At 33.4% G+C, this 15834-nt stretch overlaps 3 protein-coding genes across 3 annotated transcripts; 1 reads left to right on the top strand and 2 right to left on the bottom strand.

Annotated features, from left to right (window-relative positions):
• Positions 1-889: 889 nt before the first annotated feature.
• LOC111677474 (protein Cep89 homolog) lies at positions 890-3232 on the bottom strand. Its single transcript, XM_023438595.2, has 2 exons — positions 2407-3232; positions 890-2344 (listed from the first exon to the last, which is right to left on the bottom strand). Exons 1-2 carry the CDS (start codon positions 2632-2634, stop codon positions 1040-1042), a joined length of 1533 nt encoding a protein of 510 aa, XP_023294363.2. The 5' UTR covers positions 2635-3232; the 3' UTR covers positions 890-1039.
• Positions 3233-3358: 126 nt separating this feature from the next.
• Positions 3359-7207, bottom strand: LOC111677473 (importin-11). Its single transcript, XM_023438594.2, has 3 exons — positions 7032-7207; positions 4837-6926; positions 3359-4737 (listed from the first exon to the last, which is right to left on the bottom strand). The coding sequence occupies exons 2-3, from the start codon at positions 6907-6909 to the stop codon at positions 3715-3717; spliced, it is 3096 nt and encodes a 1031-aa protein (XP_023294362.2). The 5' UTR covers positions 6910-6926; positions 7032-7207; the 3' UTR covers positions 3359-3714.
• Positions 7208-8448: 1241 nt separating this feature from the next.
• LOC111677485 (mannose-1-phosphate guanyltransferase alpha) lies at positions 8449-11719 on the top strand. The gene is made up of 6 exons (XM_023438606.2): positions 8449-8649; positions 8706-9473; positions 10860-10999; positions 11057-11177; positions 11240-11383; positions 11523-11719. The coding sequence occupies exons 1-6, from the start codon at positions 8610-8612 to the stop codon at positions 11621-11623; spliced, it is 1314 nt and encodes a 437-aa protein (XP_023294374.2). The 5' UTR covers positions 8449-8609; the 3' UTR covers positions 11624-11719.
• The last annotated feature ends 4115 nt before the right edge of the window (positions 11720-15834 follow it).

The following is a 15834-nucleotide window of genomic DNA, read 5'->3' as shown; positions in this document are numbered from 1 at the left end:
TATACCCTCTCCACTAAAGTGGTGTAGGGTATAACAAGTAGGAAAGTATAGTCTGGCATGGCCGACTATATAATACCCTATACCATAAGTATATTTTAAAAAAATTTTATTTCTCATAAAGAAACTTTTATGTTGAATTTTACTTCCAAAGCATTTAAGCAATTTATTAATAAAAAAATTCTAAATATAGGAGTATAGGTCAAACATGGGTCGATCCTCGGTAAATTTGGGAAAAGGATATAGTTTTAAATAACATTTAGTTTTGTTGAGTTTTATTGCGATACAAATGGTTACAAGTCGATTTTAGACGTTTAAGACATCTTTGGAAGGGGGGTTTGTATGGGGGCTAAGGTCAAATAAGGGTCGATCACAATATATTTTTTGTTTAAAATTTATAACATCAGAAACAATTTATTTTTAAATTAACTAATCTGATTATTAATTGACATTTGATTGCCAACTCAAAACCCCGCTCCTAAATTTGTGTCTTCAACATTTCCTGTGATCGAAAGATTCCTTAATAAAACTTTCAAGTGATTATAAAGAATTCTCAATCTCTCCACTTGTCCTTTATGTTAACGTCTTGAAATACGGAAAATCACACCAGACTGTTCATTGTTACCAATAAGACCTACAATCGTTCAGTTCTGAATTATTTTGCTTTGGCGATTAAGCTATGTCCGCCCGTCTGGCTGTCCATGTAAACCTTGAGCGCAAGGTACAGGTCACAATTTTCAATATAATTGGATAAAAATTTAGCACACACGTTTTTTTGGTCCAAGGACGAAACATATTGAAAATGGTTAAAACCGGTCCATTATTTCGCCTAGTATTACAGTTTTATTTAGGATAAATTAAACTTTATTATTAATTATAGTAATGACTCGAGTACGCTTTAATAGACTAGATTTATTAGGACTTAATTTTAAAGTAAATGTTCAAAACAATTTAACAAATTAATAGATAGTTATTAAATAAAAAAAACTAACTCCTTCTAAATATAAGTAGCAAATATTGCTAATTTATAAAAATTTTCTTGCTATCGATTTGTATTTACGTTAAGACGATCCCTTAATATGGTCTTAATAGTTTCCTCTTTTTGAGCCAATTTCTTTTCTAATTTGTCTATTTCCTGCAGGTGTCTGGCATGTAGTCCCCGCACTTGAGACTCTTTGTGCTTGACAATAGTTTCCAAACGTTTAAGAGCATCCCAGGTAGTTTGTAAATTTGCTTGACCCTCTTCGAGTTTTTGGGCCCATTGCAAAGCAATACGTAGGCGAGCTTTTAGACGATCACGAGAGCGTTTAACTTTTTCCACTGAACGTTGGAGAGAAACATTACGTTTACGTAAGTCGTTTGTTTGGGTGAGGTGCTCTTCGAGTTCTTGTTTAAGCTTTGAGTTTTCTTGTTTAAGTTTTTCTATTTTTATATCTACATTGGTATTACGTTCGGAAAGTTCACCAATAGTGCGTTCCAATGAATGTTTCTCTTTGCTGTGCTGTTGTCGTAGCTGTTCCAATAGTTCTTTGCATTCTTGCAGCGATGTAGCAATGGTGTCTTGTGGCAGAGCAGCCATACTTTTCAGTGAAGCTAATTCGGCTTTACAGCGTGTATAGGCACTTTGCAGGTGTTCCATGTCTAAAACTAAAGTTTGAATCTTCTGCTCATAACAATGCATCACCTCAACAAGTTTTTCTTTGGCCAAATCGGTTTTTCGAGTTTGAGAATCTGCCTTTTGTCGACATATATCCAATTGAGCTTGAAGTCTAGCTCTTTCTTCTCGCCAATTACCTCCATCACGTTTTAGATTCTCTATTTCCTGTTGCAAACGATTGTTTTCCTCTATTACGGTTTTCAATTCCCCCGTAAAATGCCCAAACTCCTGTTTGTATTGTTGTATTAAATCCTCTTTATCGCGTAACATTTCATCATAAGCCTGCAATAGTGGCGACAAAGTATGAGTACGTAAGCGTCCCTGTTGCCACTGTGAAATGGAAGACTTAGTATCTGAGTTTTGATGTGATTTTTCCTCTGGCTTGGTTCCTTGTCTAAAGCAATCCTGATAGCGTTCTATTTGTACATTTAAACGATAGACTAGAGTTTTCATCATCTCCACATCGGCTGTTAACACTTTGTTATCCTCTATGCTTTGGGACAACTCCTGGTCTAGCTTGTGGCAGTTGTTGCAATCAGCTATTTGACGTTGCAAGACGGCAATACGCTGCTCTAGGCATTTGGCATCGTTAAGAAGACGTTGATTTTCATCGGCAAACTGTTCATTAAATTTATGCAGGGTGGCCAAACGTTGCAGTAATTTTTCCATTTGTTGATCTTTTGATTGAAGCTAAAGAAAGATTTGTTAATAAAGTTTAATTAAGCGTAAAAGATATAAAATCGTTTAATTACCAATTCATTAAAGTAACTAGTGTGTTTAGCAGTTTTGCCACATTTATCCTCTTTCGAGCCCTCTGCACTCTGAGAACGCCTATTGAAGTTGCCCGAAAGCGTTTGCAATGTTTTCTCTTTTGTGCGTTTTTTATGAACCTTACGATGACTACCTTCGTGTGTGCCTATTTGTGTATCCGATTGGTCCAGATCGGTTATAATAACATTTCTTCTTGTAGTTGTTGTCATTTTTTATGAAAAATCATTTAATTTTTCCTTTATTTTTATTTTTTTCCTTTTTTCTGATACACAAATTATTGTTGAAATTATTACCACCCTCAATTTTATGAACAGTATGTCTCCGTGTATTTCTGTTAATCGAAACATTTTGTGGCAGTAAACAGTACACAATGTGGTTGCCCGTTGTCATGGTAAACTAATTACGTTTATTTACAAGTATTGGCGCAATAATTTTTTTTCTTTTTCCAAGGGGTTGTTTGATGTGGTTAAATAAAATCTTGTTATAGTTTCAATATTGATTTAGACTAATTTTGCAAAAATCTATTAAACAAGGAAACTTTTGCCCCGTTAAGGAATTTCATTAAATTTTAATACATACGTATTTTAGGACTTGGATTCTGGAAAATCATTGCTATAGAGTTCAACAAAGAATTATAATTCTTTATTCTACCTTGAATATATATCAACTCTTCATTAATATTAAATGTCATCGATCTCAAATGGAACCATCTTAATCTGATAAAATAACAACATACTTCTAAGAGGCAATACCGAAGCAGTATAAAGTGACCACACTTTAGATTACTTAGAGAACCTAAAGTGTTTTAAAAATAAACCTAAAGGGATGTATAAATTACCAAACAGATCACAAACACTTCTTTAAAATGTTAAAAGTTATTTCCTAGAAAAAAAAATCACCTCCCTTAGACATTTTTTCAACAATCACTCCACATTCTAATTTGAAATTATTACTTTTATTCTCATTTTAACAAAACAATTTATAAAATTAATATCGCAGCCTTAAGAGATGCGTTTAGTTGTTGTAGGGTTCTAAAATTAGAAAAAAAAACGTGTACAAATTAAAATTAATAAAAAAAATTACATCAAATAATTTACATTGGTATCAAAAAATTATAAATGATTAGAATAGTAACTTAGAAATAAGCAACAGATGCCAGACATTATTTTGCAAATTGAGTCGTTTGCAATATATCGCTTACATCTTTAGTAGAAACATTTTAGATTCTAGTTATTTTCATCTTCTGCTTTTCTTTAAAGTGTCATCATAATATCACACCTCAGGGGACACTAATTAATGGGAAATGTTATTTGCAAATTAGCAAATTGTCCAAATTTTTCCAAAACACCTGGATAAACGGAACGCATTAGTTGTTGATAGGCCTCATCGCCCAATTGAGTGCGCAGGTTATTCAATTGCCATTCGATGTATTGTGGTAGGGAGATTTTGTGAACCGGATCTTTGAGAGACAATTGCCTGCAGCGATCATAGTGATAGGTTTTATAATCAAAATCGTCCATGGTGCAATAACTGCTCGTATCTAAATCGTACTCATCGACAAAAACCAATGAATCACAGTACTTGACCTGTTTAGTTTCACTAGTTTTGTTCGGATCATTGGCATCGTCCGGCACTTCGTCATCTTCATCCTCGCGCATTACCTCAAACAGTGTATCTCTAATGTTTTGCATGATGGCGGGAAATCGTTCCAAAACTATGGGATTATTAGAGAATATTGACAGAAAGGCCAAACAGAATAGTTTAAGTTTTTCCAACTCTGTCACCAAAGGCATCTTTGTGATCCAAACATCCAATATCTTTTCCAAAGCATCTGGCTGCTGCAGTTCTTGTATAACTTCCATAAACACCTGTTGACTTATTAACAGCACACGGGCCACCATTGTTAGATACATGCCCATAAGCATAGGAAAATCCTTGTTACTGTATACTTGTCGGAATATGTATGGTAAAAGAGGTCTTACTAGTTCTAAGCCATAGCTAGCATCTGTCTTTAGACAAATCTCTAGAACTTTCAACATTAAACTTATGCCCTCGGGACGTATATCATCGAACATACGATTGCAAAAGTCTATAAATGAACGTCCATAACGTTCTAAGAAGGCATGTGCGTCCAGCAGGATGTATGCCTGTATTAACACTAATACGGTGCGTAGATTTTCCGAAGACATTTCTATAATGGGCATTATGTTTCGACACAAATTCATTAGCTGCTCTGACATGCTAGTCGAATTTTCTACCACAGCCACCCACAGTGATAAGCCTTCTTCGATGAGATAGATGTGAGAAGGTTCCTGCAAGTTAAATTAAGTTTATTTGATACTTTATAAAAATCATACTTATAAAAGGTAGACAATATCTGATTCAATATTAGCAAATAAAAAACACCTTACCTGTATATCGGTACTCAAAGCAATAACACTGTATAAGAATGGACGCATTTTCTCCGGAATATCACGTATGGCCTTAACAACTTGTTGTAGTGTGCATATAATAGCACAACGTAACATACTATAATCTTCACTCTCTTTCCACAGTAACGGTAAATAGGATATCAAATTATCAGCTTGTGGTTCAATATTATCACTCATTTTCTCCACCAACGATGACATGATTGTCAAAACTTTCATTTTAGTATCGCATTCCTTAGATTCACGCAACAGCACAAACAGAGCATTAAACGATGGTTCCAAATAGGGCAAAAATGCTTCGGGTGCAAAATCAAAGTCTGACACCAAAATCGACAGCGTCCTAGATGAAGCCAGACGAATGGACATATCTTCAGAGGGACGCAACAAATGTAAACAAGCCTCATAAGCCAGAGGTCGTAGGTCTCGTGAGAATTTCACTCCGGCCCATTCTCCCAGCAGCCAAATTATGCGTCTACGTAATATTCGAAAATTGTCCGAGTCAATTTTTAACTCATTCAATAGCTGACCACTGAACCAGGCATCAAAGTCTAGTTCATTGAATAAATGTAGAGACGCCTGCCCGGCGGCATTGTAAATTGCGTCTTTTAGCAGAATGTCCTTAAGATCGGAACTTGCTGTCAGCTGAATTTGTTGGGCTTTCTGTATGTATTTAACAACTTCTGCCGACATTTGTGTTTGGTAACTAGCAAAACAAGCAGCAAATAATGTCTCCACACATGGTCTCAAGGCATACTTCCATGTGTCGCCACCATTGTCATCTTGAGCAAACTCCTCGGGATCTTCTAGCCATAGGTCGAGTTCGATTTGTGTTAGTATAAAATAGTGTGTAATTATCTTTTCGCAAATGTAACTTAAACGTTCTTCGGTGAAGAATTTCTCCAGCGAGGTGCGTATTTCCAATTCACGATTATTTTCACTGTCCCACGAATTGTCGACCTTTTGCCAATAGAACGGAGACATCAGACCCTTCATTAGATTAATACAGTGAATAGCAAATTGGCGAAAATTTATTATATTATCGGTGAATATAAGATAAGCACTAATGTGGAAGACATGGTCGAATGAGAACTGCAAAGCCATGGGAGCGAAATTCTTAAAAGCCTCGGCATGCATTTCATGGAATTCCAATAGGGTCTTCATCTGTTTTAATATCAATTTCTCCAATAGTGCTATAATTTGTTCGTCCGCATTAAGTTGTCGCAACTCGAAACGACAATTCAAACACTGCTTAAGACGCTCAAATAGTTTCTCAACGAAACGCAGGCATATTTCGGAGGATTGTGGTTTTGAATAACCAAATATAGTTAATTTACGCAAAATTCTAGTACATAACACAGAGCGTTCCAAAGTGGTTTTGGCCAGGAATGGTGCCTCTTTTAATTGGTGGAAGAACAGTGGACAAAGTGTATCCCATAGTTGGTAAATAAATTCATAAATATTGCTGGTAAGCTCTTCGAAAACCTTCTTTTCGGCCATCATGCGACGCGAGGCCAAAGCCTTGATAACATGATGGAGAGTTAAAAGCACTCTTTGCTGTTCACCGGATTCGTACACATCACAACTACCAACATTGGCAGCAAACTCCTGTAGACGCTTCAGTAGTTCCGGTATCAACTGAGGCCAATCACGTGGACAATCTATGCGAGCTATACGAGCCATTAAAACAGCTATTTGTAAGGAAATTTGAGGTATGGGTTCATTGGCAAAATGTACTAATAGTAAATCCCTAATTTGTTGCTTCTCCTCCTGCGATAATTCCTGGCGAGTTCCTTTACGCCAGAACTTATTAATGCCATTCTTCAAATACACCACCGCCATCCAGCGCACATTCACATCCAAATGTGGTGCAATAGATGGATCCATTCCACCAACAACCGCCAGACATATGCGTGTTAGTGTCGTGAAAAAACCCGGCTGTCCTTCCCATTCGGCCAGCTGTAGTTCAGCTTTACGTACCACTTCGTGATTGCTATCGGTGGCTGCGCACAGCGCTTGACACACCATTAGTTCAGGTGATGATGGCTGCATATCCATTATGGATGGTCAAATAACTGCAACAAAAGAAACACAAAGTTATGATTTGCATCAAAGGTGTGGCAAATACTTGCTGAAATCCACCTTATTTCCCAGATTTTCAGCTGCTCTTCGATACTTACATGTAGAAAACATTAAATATATCCTTATTGCCGGATATTGATTGTGTTAGTTACGAAAAAAATCGAATATTTTTCGTGAAAATATGAAGAAATAATTGGCAACAAAAAAATTTTCTGCAGAATTCGTGATGTTTTGTCGGCAGAGACCTGCGCCGACGAAACTTGACAGCAATGACGACGGCGAATGACAATAAATATTTCAACGACGCTATGAAATATAATTTCTTGCGGCAAAAGTAAGTTTTCTGTACAAACAATCGTTCTTTTAAATCTTTTATTCGATTTTGTAAAAACGAAAAAATTGTTGTTTTCAAAATGTTTTTAATAAAAATTTTTTAGGCTGAGATAACCAGCGTCCATAACATAAACTCGACTTTTTTCGAAATATACTTGTAGATATAGGAGACAATATATATCTACTATGTTCAACGAAGGTTTCTAAAGTTCACAAGCGGCTAGGCTGAGTCGCATGACTTGTCGAGAAGAATAGCAAGAAGATCTCAGCTGGGAAAGGGAGTATGTTCAGTAGGGTTTTATAGTTGAAACGAAAAGTCGACGTTTCGATTTTTTGCATTTTATGAAAAGTAGATTTTTCGACTTTCTGCATTTTATGAAAAGTCGACTTTTCGACTTTTTTCATTTAATTAAAAATCGATTTTTCGACTTTTAATATTTTATAAATAGTCAACTTTTCGACTTTCCGACTTTTTTTAACTTTTCGACATTTTTCGACTTTTCGAATTTTTCCGACTTTTCGACAATTTTCGACTTTTTCCGACTTTTTTCTACTTTTCGACTTTTTTGACTTTTTCCGACTATTTTCGACTTAAAATTTTATAACGTTGCCAGAAGCGTAAATTTATAATGTTGCCATTAAACATCATTATTTAAGCCGTCGGCCAAGGCGAATTCAGATAAGGTGGTGGCAGTTCTGCAACAACATATCCCATGTTTTTTGTTTTTGCTTTTGGTTTTCGTAAATGTCAAAAACCATATGTACGGGGAATTCATTTGATGAAAAATTTTTAAATACTTCATATGCGTTTCTTAATATTAAGTGTTCCGGAAGAGATTTTTTTTAGTTAATCACGTTATCTACACAATTTTTATATAAAATATAAAACAATATTTTGTAATATGTTAACATTTAATAGAAAAAATATTTCTCTTAAATAACATATTTGCATACATACCTATTATGCCATTATTTAAATAAAATGATATTTGTTTACGAGATGTTTGGTATTTTCAGATTTCTTACATAAATTATTCAAAATATTAACGAAGTTTTTCTCTGTTTAATGGACATTTTTATATATAAAAATGTAAACAATAACAAACTTTGACAGCTAGGAAAACCAGGCGAATTAAGAAAAAAATTATCAGCTGATTGATTAAGACCACCTTATATGAATTCGCCCTGCCGACGGCCCTAAAAAGAAAAAACAAATTGTTGCCGAAAAAAAATAAATAAAGAAAATTATTCATCTAAAAATTGATAACAACCGGCAACTTTTTACACGTAGCACAAAGAAAAACAACTTATCCTTTCTAAGAAAAAAAAAAAACTTATTAAACATGTTGAAGGCTGTCATTTTAGTAGGTGGACCGCAGAAAGGTAATCAAAGTATAAAATAATACGCCACAAAACTTTATAATTGTTCTCATCCATAGGCACTCGCTTTCGGCCCTTATCTTTGGATACACCAAAGCCACTTTTTCCTGTAGCTGGACGTCCTATTATTCAACATCATATTGAGGCTTGTGTAAAGCTTCCTGACCTCAAAGAAATCCTTATAATAGGTTATTACCCCCAAACACAAATGGAAAACTTTGTCACAGACATGCAGACTTTGTATAGCATTAATATACGCTATTTGCAAGAGTTCACCTCTTTGGGTACGGCAGGTGGCATGTATCATTTTCGTGATCAAATTCGTGCTGGAAATCCAAAAGCATTTTTCGTCCTTAATGGTGATGTTTGTGCTGATTTCCCACTACAGGACCTTTACAATTTTCATACCGAACGACCTGCTTCTGCTCTGGTTACAATTATGAGCACCGAAGCCACTAGGCAACAGGCGGTACATTATGGCTGTTTGGTATTTGACCGTAACACTGGCGCAGTTTCACATTATGTGGAAAAGCCTAGTTCATATGTTTCCACTTTTATTAATTGTGGTGTTTATGTCTGTTCCATGGATATTTTTGCCAAACTATCGGAAATCTTTCATTCAAAGGTCCAAGAGTATAATGGTACTAATTATTATGCAAATGGTGGTTCAAACGGTAATGGCAAAGATCAAGGCCATATACAATGGGAGCAGGAGGTATTAACACCTTTGGCGGGTACAGATAAATTGTACGCTATGCCAGTGCCAAATTGGTGGTCTCAACTTAAGACGGCCGGATCAGCGATTTATGCCAATCGTCATTATTTGGGTGAGTCATGAAATGAACATTTTATATATTTGTTGTTATTGATATTCAATTTTTGTTATACAGAAATATTGAGGTGTTCATGTATCGTAATATGATTTTGTTATTATTATGTTGTTAAACATATGTATGTATATATGTATAAGGAAACTTATCTGATTGGTATAGTTTAAACTTTCAGTCTTATAAACATTGTTACATATTCACGTAGGCAAGAGCACAGTGCTTAAAATGTGTATGTAGCTCTTTGTGTGAATTTAATCACACACGGTTTTGTAGTTTTATCTAGTTTATGAACACAAAACTATGCTCCATCGTCCCTGATTGCAATAAAGGATATTATTATTTGTTATACCAAAATGTGTCACCAGCCCACACAATAGATCAATAACCTGTAGTATTAGATAAGGTTAGACCAATAAAAAAACTTATCCCATGAAAAATTATAGAACTTGTTCTAAAAACTACTAGTTCTAGAACGAGTGAAAACAGAACCACTTCAGATTCTTAAACAACAGCCTTGGAACTAGTATTACCGCCATTACTTCTGGAACCCGTTCTTTAGAATATTGTTGTTGTTCTTAAATACTTATAAAAAGCTTTAAAGGAACTAGTTCTTTGAAACTAGTAATACATTGCTACTACAATAGTTCAATGGAACGCATACTACTTCTGAAACTACTTCTCGGAATCAATTGGAAAAAAATGTCAAAAAATTAAAAATTTATAAACTTATTTTTATCGAAATAGAAAACACGTTCAATTGTATATTTTTGCATTCCACTGAATTACAAGATATTAAAGAGCCCACTAATTCAATGGTACCGAGAGAAGCGAAAGTTAGTTGCTTATAACGTATGTATATCCTTACAGAAAATATTTTAAAAGATAACAGGTGCGGAAGGATTATAATAAATTGTATATGTAAGTTTTGTAAATAACATTGGTACAATAGTAAAAATTCCTCAACAGTTTCTAAAAATTGCTCTTAATCTTAATAATTTGAAACAAAAACGCTAAAAAAGAAATATTTGCTTATACGTTCTCTACAGCTTTCCTGGAACTAGTTCCGAGTTTGAAAAATTCAAACAAAAATCATTGATTAAAGAACTAGTTCCAGAAGCGTTCCAATGAACGAATGTTGACTCCATAGCACTTCCTCAGAACCAGTTCAGAAGGTGACAATTTCAAACAAAAATCATTGGTCTCAACGCCAAACTAGAACAAGTTCAGGCTAAAATCATGTGTTCCAGAACTAGTTGTAGAACTAATACAATTTTTCCTGGGATTAGATATTATAAAAAAAAAAAAAATGCATTTAAAATAAAAACTAAAAAATATTGTTTAAAAATCAAAAAACAACTTACAAAACTAATTTTTTCATTACAGAACTTTATAAGAAAACACATCCAGAACGTTTAGCGAATGCTGGTGTTAAACATGCAGAGGATGATGAGGGAAATCTTATATGTACTATAATGTCCGATGTGCATATACATCCAAGCGCAACAGTTCACTATACGGCAGTAGTAAGTAATCTAAATTAAATAAAATTTATTATTATAAAATAACAAATCCATTTGCAGTTGGGACCAAATGTATCAATTGGTCCAGGCGTTACCATAGGTCCCGGTGTTAGAATACGTGAGTCGATAATATTGGAAAATGCTATTATCAAAGATCACACTTTAATATTGCATTCTATAGGTACAGGAATATAAATTTTGTAAACAATAGATATTTAAACAATTTTATATTATTGATTACAGTTGGTCGTGGTTCTACTATTGGTCAGTGGTCTCGTGTTGAGGGTACACCCAGTGATCCTGATCCAAACAAACCTTTTGCCAAAATGGAAAATCCACCTCTATTCAATAAGGAGGGAAAACTTAATCCTTCTATAACTATTTTAGGTAAGTTATTAAAAGATTTCTAAATTTACTCACTATAAGTGTGCTATTGATTAAATCTATATTACAAGAAATATGTTTTCTATATTATTATGTTGATTTTGATTTACTAATTTGAATTGCATATTTCTTTCTCGTTTAGGCTGTTTTGTACAGGTGCCTTCGGAGAAGATACTTTTGAATAGTATTGTCTTGCCGCACAAAGAACTTAGCAGAAGTTTTAAAAACGAAATCATTTTATAAATCGACTGCTTTATTTATGTTTATGTATTTACAAATGTTTACTTGCGCTTTTTTAGATTTTGTTTTATTAAAGTTTAATAATTTTTATAATAACTATATATGAAGTTTTTTTTAACAAATCGACTATAGGTTACGAAAAAATGGAGTTTAATGTTTTATTAAAAAGTAGACTATTTAGTTCTAACAAAGGCGATTATTAATCGAGTATCTTCAAGAAGATATAAGAGTCGCAGACATGTTTGTGAATAGCTCTGCATCGCTTACACCAGCAAATGAAATAGATCGAGTTTCCGTAAATAGATTGGCGTTTATAACAGTGAAAATCGCTGACACATCTAAATCATGGGAGGTAAATACCGAATTTACCAAATTAATAGAGCTAAATGAAATATGTACATATGTCCAATTTTTTGTAATTCTTGATGCAGCTATGTTAACCATTCACGACTTGTTTACTGATTTTTTATGTATTCTGTGATAATGTATACGATCAAAATGCGGACATACACCCAATTTGTTGTTACTGACTAACCTCTGATATAGAATATATATATAGCTTGATATAGAATCAAATTTAACCTCTAGGTAATTTCCTGAAGTTGACCATACACTATTCTTCTGTGTAAGACTTGTGGAATGTTATACGTGTTCTAGCTAGTGCAGTTATTGGACTTTAATGAGACGATACACCACCATTAAACTAGTATAATAACATATATAGATTCTTTCATTAGCTCAATATCTAATAGAAGATTTTTAATATATTCTTTTTCTAACATACTACGTTTTTTAGCCATATATTTTTGGCTCACTTGATTAGGTTCAATCAGAATAAAATCAATTTACTGCTGGCAGTGAATAAAATCCATTCATATTCTTGTGTCTGCGATTATAGACAATATTTTTTTTAACAAAAAATTAAGTAAAGAATAAAATGACAAAGTTCAAGCGTTTTTGGAAACTGTCCAAAATTACTGGAATTTTGCCAAAAAAAATTGGGCAAATTCAGAGTGTTATTCGTAATTGTATAAGAAAACAGTCTGAATATTAAGAAAGCATAAATGGAACTACATATAGAGTCAAAACAAAAGCGAACAGAAGAGATTTCATAAATTTTGACTCCAAGACAAGTGATTCTGTAGCAAATATTAGAGAAAAAGTGGTGTTACAGCTAGCTACAGTAAAACGAATTGCAAGAAGGGCTAAGGCTTTAGAAATATCAAAAAAATAATTAAAGCCACTCCAATTGCCACTCGTAAAGAGAAATCCTCTTCAGTTTTCACATGAACACATGGTTATAAAATATATACCGGTGGATAGAGAAGCAGATAAAAAAATCACCACTACACACACGCAATTAGCATTTTTTCATTGAAATTGCACTGGAAAAAATATTTGGTTATTTTTAATTTTGAAGATTAAATTGCATTACTGTAAAATGCGAATATTTATAAACAGTGTGTAATCAATGTACTTAAGAATGATAATTTCTTCACATAGAAACAACATTTCTAATTAAAATGTACAAAAAAAGTATGAAACAAGATTAACTTATTTACTTTAATTGTTATGCATTCTAGAAAATTATTTAGAGTGTACGTTGTTTTTGTAAATTATGCTCTTGCTTTTGCAAGTTGTTTTTGTTTTTCAAGTTATGTTTGCAATTTCTTTAACAAAGCGACATCAACCTGCTTTGTTGAATGCTGTCAAGCAACTAAAAAAATATTTGTATATATAAAAAGTTTGTGTTTTTCGGATAAAAACATTTTTAATTTAGAAGGTCCAGATCGATATAATCATAATTTTTATGATTTTTAAAAGGAAGATCTCTACCTGAGTCGTTTGCATAGCTGTTAAGGATGTGGGATGTAGTGGGGACCAATTTCGTATTATGAAACATGTGAGCTTAAATTTCTTTCATATAGTAAAAATTGTAATAATTGGAATGCCATACGGGAAACAGCTTTTTCACATTTTCGAATATCATTAAAAAAATATAATGCCCCTATCCATACCGCCAGGGTTGTAAAAGGGTGGATTCGAAGCCAGAATGTAAAAGTTTTGGAGTGGCCTCAATAATCTTCTCATCTATTTATTATCGAAAAGGTTTCGGATATTCTTTCTCGTAATGTGTATAGGTCGGGCAGACAGTATGACACAAAAGAAGCCAAAATTAAAGGAACTAAAAAAGCTTGGAGCGAAATTTCCTTGACATTACTTAAGAATATTTATAACTCTTTATCACCTCGAATATTCGGAGTTATATCCAGTAACGGCGGATATGTTCCTTAGTAAATCTTTTCTAAAACCTTGTAAACATGTTTATAAAAATAAAAAAGTTTAATGAAATATGCAATTTCTTGTTGTTTTTATACCCTACACTACTATAGTGGGGAGGGTATTATACGATTGTGCTGATGTTTGTAACATACAAAAATACCCACCTTTTAGTATACCGAACGATTCAGAATCATTTTTTGAGTCGATTAAGACATGTCCGTCCGTCCGTCTGTCCGGCTGGCTGTCCATGTAAACCTTGTGCGCAAGGTACAGGCCGCAATTTTCAAGATAATTTGATGAAGTTTGGACCAAGCATGTTTTTTGGCACAGGGACGAAGCCTATTGAAAATGGTTGAAATCGGTCCATTATTTCACCTAGCCCCCATACAACCGTACATCCCGATTTGAACTTTTTATGCCATAATTACGTCAAATATTCTACTATCTCTCTAAAAATTGACACAAATAAGTTTTATATAATTATAAATGACACTGCAGATTTTCGTAAGGATCAGCCTTAATTTGACACTAGCCCCCAAACAAACTCCCCTTCAAAAAATGTCTTAAACGTCTAAAATTTACTTGTAACCATTTGTATCGCAATGAAACTCAACAAAAATAACTGTTATTTAAAAATATATGCTTTTCCCAAATTTACGGAGGATCGGCCCATATTTGACCTATATAAAGCCTCATTTAGAAATTTTAGTTTTTTTTTTATCAATAAATTGCTTAAATATTTTGGATTTATGGTAATATTCAACATAAAAGTTTCTTTATAAAAAATAAAAATGTTGAAAATATACTCATGGTGTAGGGTATTATGTGGTCGGCCATGCCCGACTATACTTTCCTACTTGTTATCAAATAAAGATGACGAACCTATTCATATGAGCCAAAAAAATATTGTTCAAAAACGTAGTATTTTAGAAAAAATTATTAAAAATCGGTTATTAAGTATTGCACTAATGTTTGTCTAACTAGTGATATATTAGACATCATGGTATTAATTAAAATTTTAATATAACCAATTAGTGCATTATTTTTTGCAAAAAAATTATTTGAATGTAAACAAAACAGTGAACCTATTTAGGTGAGTGGGAGTGTATCTTGATTCTTTTATTACAGGGGTCAACAAAATTTAAAAAGTCGAATCCCAAAGTATACTTTTTTCCTTTTTTAAGATAACTTTTTTTTGTCATATAAACGTTATAACAGATCTGTCATAGTTAAAAACGCGCTCTAAGAACACTGATGAAATGGACAAATAAATAAGGACTGGGCATAAATCCCCAGAAAACAGAGTTGGTACTCTTTACAAGGAAAATAATACCTACTTTCAACTGCCAAAAAATTTGTGGTATAACTCTAAACTGACAAGTTCATTGGAGTTATATTTGATTATAGACAAATACCAAACATAAATAAATAACGAAGTACTTCTCAAAGAATGACATTTACAACCACTTCAAAATTAGCACTAAGTGATTTTTTTCCTTTTGTAAAAGTGATGTTCAATGACTTCCGAAGAAGCGATTTTCTGCAATGCTATTACTTTTATGCTTTGGAAAAAATGTGTCTATGTGTTAAAATTAGTTAAGTCAAATTATAAATAGTTAAATTATATAAAAGTGCAATTTCGCTTTCAAATTACTTTTAAGAAAATGACAACTTGAGAATGACTAAGAAGTAGTGAATTTGGAATCAAATTAAAAGGACGTCCCTCCTATGACATGCCTGTGCTAAAATCATTACTTCCTCACATAGAGTAAATTCTATTAATTTTTTCTTCTTTGGGAGTTCTTTTTTGCTGTGAAGCTCTAGTTAGACCAATTCTGGCTCATGGTTCTATGGTCTGGTAGCCAATAATGAACACATGTAGTCATTCAGCATTTATTGAGAGAGTAAATATAGTGGAACTGAATATATCA

This window comes from Lucilia cuprina, chromosome 6 (assembly GCF_022045245.1).
Source record: "Lucilia cuprina isolate Lc7/37 chromosome 6, ASM2204524v1, whole genome shotgun sequence".
NCBI classification, from domain to species: Eukaryota; Metazoa; Arthropoda; class Insecta; order Diptera; family Calliphoridae; genus Lucilia; species Lucilia cuprina.
This window is presented reverse-complemented; position numbering and strand designations above follow the sequence as displayed.

Coding starts and splice junctions, on each gene's coding strand:
- LOC111677474 (XM_023438595.2), bottom strand. CDS start 2,634: ATGACAACAACTACAAGAAGAAATGTTATTATAACCGATCTGGACCAA. Junction 2,345..2,406: donor CTAGTTACTTTAATGAATTG/GTAATTAAACGA, acceptor ATCTTTCTTTAG/CTTCAATCAAAAGATCAACA.
- LOC111677473 (XM_023438594.2), bottom strand. CDS start 6,909: ATGGATATGCAGCCATCATCACCTGAACTAATGGTGTGTCAAGCGCTG. Junction 4,738..4,836: donor CTTTGAGTACCGATATACAG/GTAAGGTGTTTT, acceptor TTTAACTTGCAG/GAACCTTCTCACATCTATCT.
- LOC111677485 (XM_023438606.2), top strand. CDS start 8,610: ATGTTGAAGGCTGTCATTTTAGTAGGTGGACCGCAGAAAG. Junction 11,000..11,056: donor CAGTTCACTATACGGCAGTA/GTAAGTAATCTA, acceptor ATCCATTTGCAG/TTGGGACCAAATGTATCAAT. Junction 11,178..11,239: donor TTTAATATTGCATTCTATAG/GTACAGGAATAT, acceptor TATTGATTACAG/TTGGTCGTGGTTCTACTATT.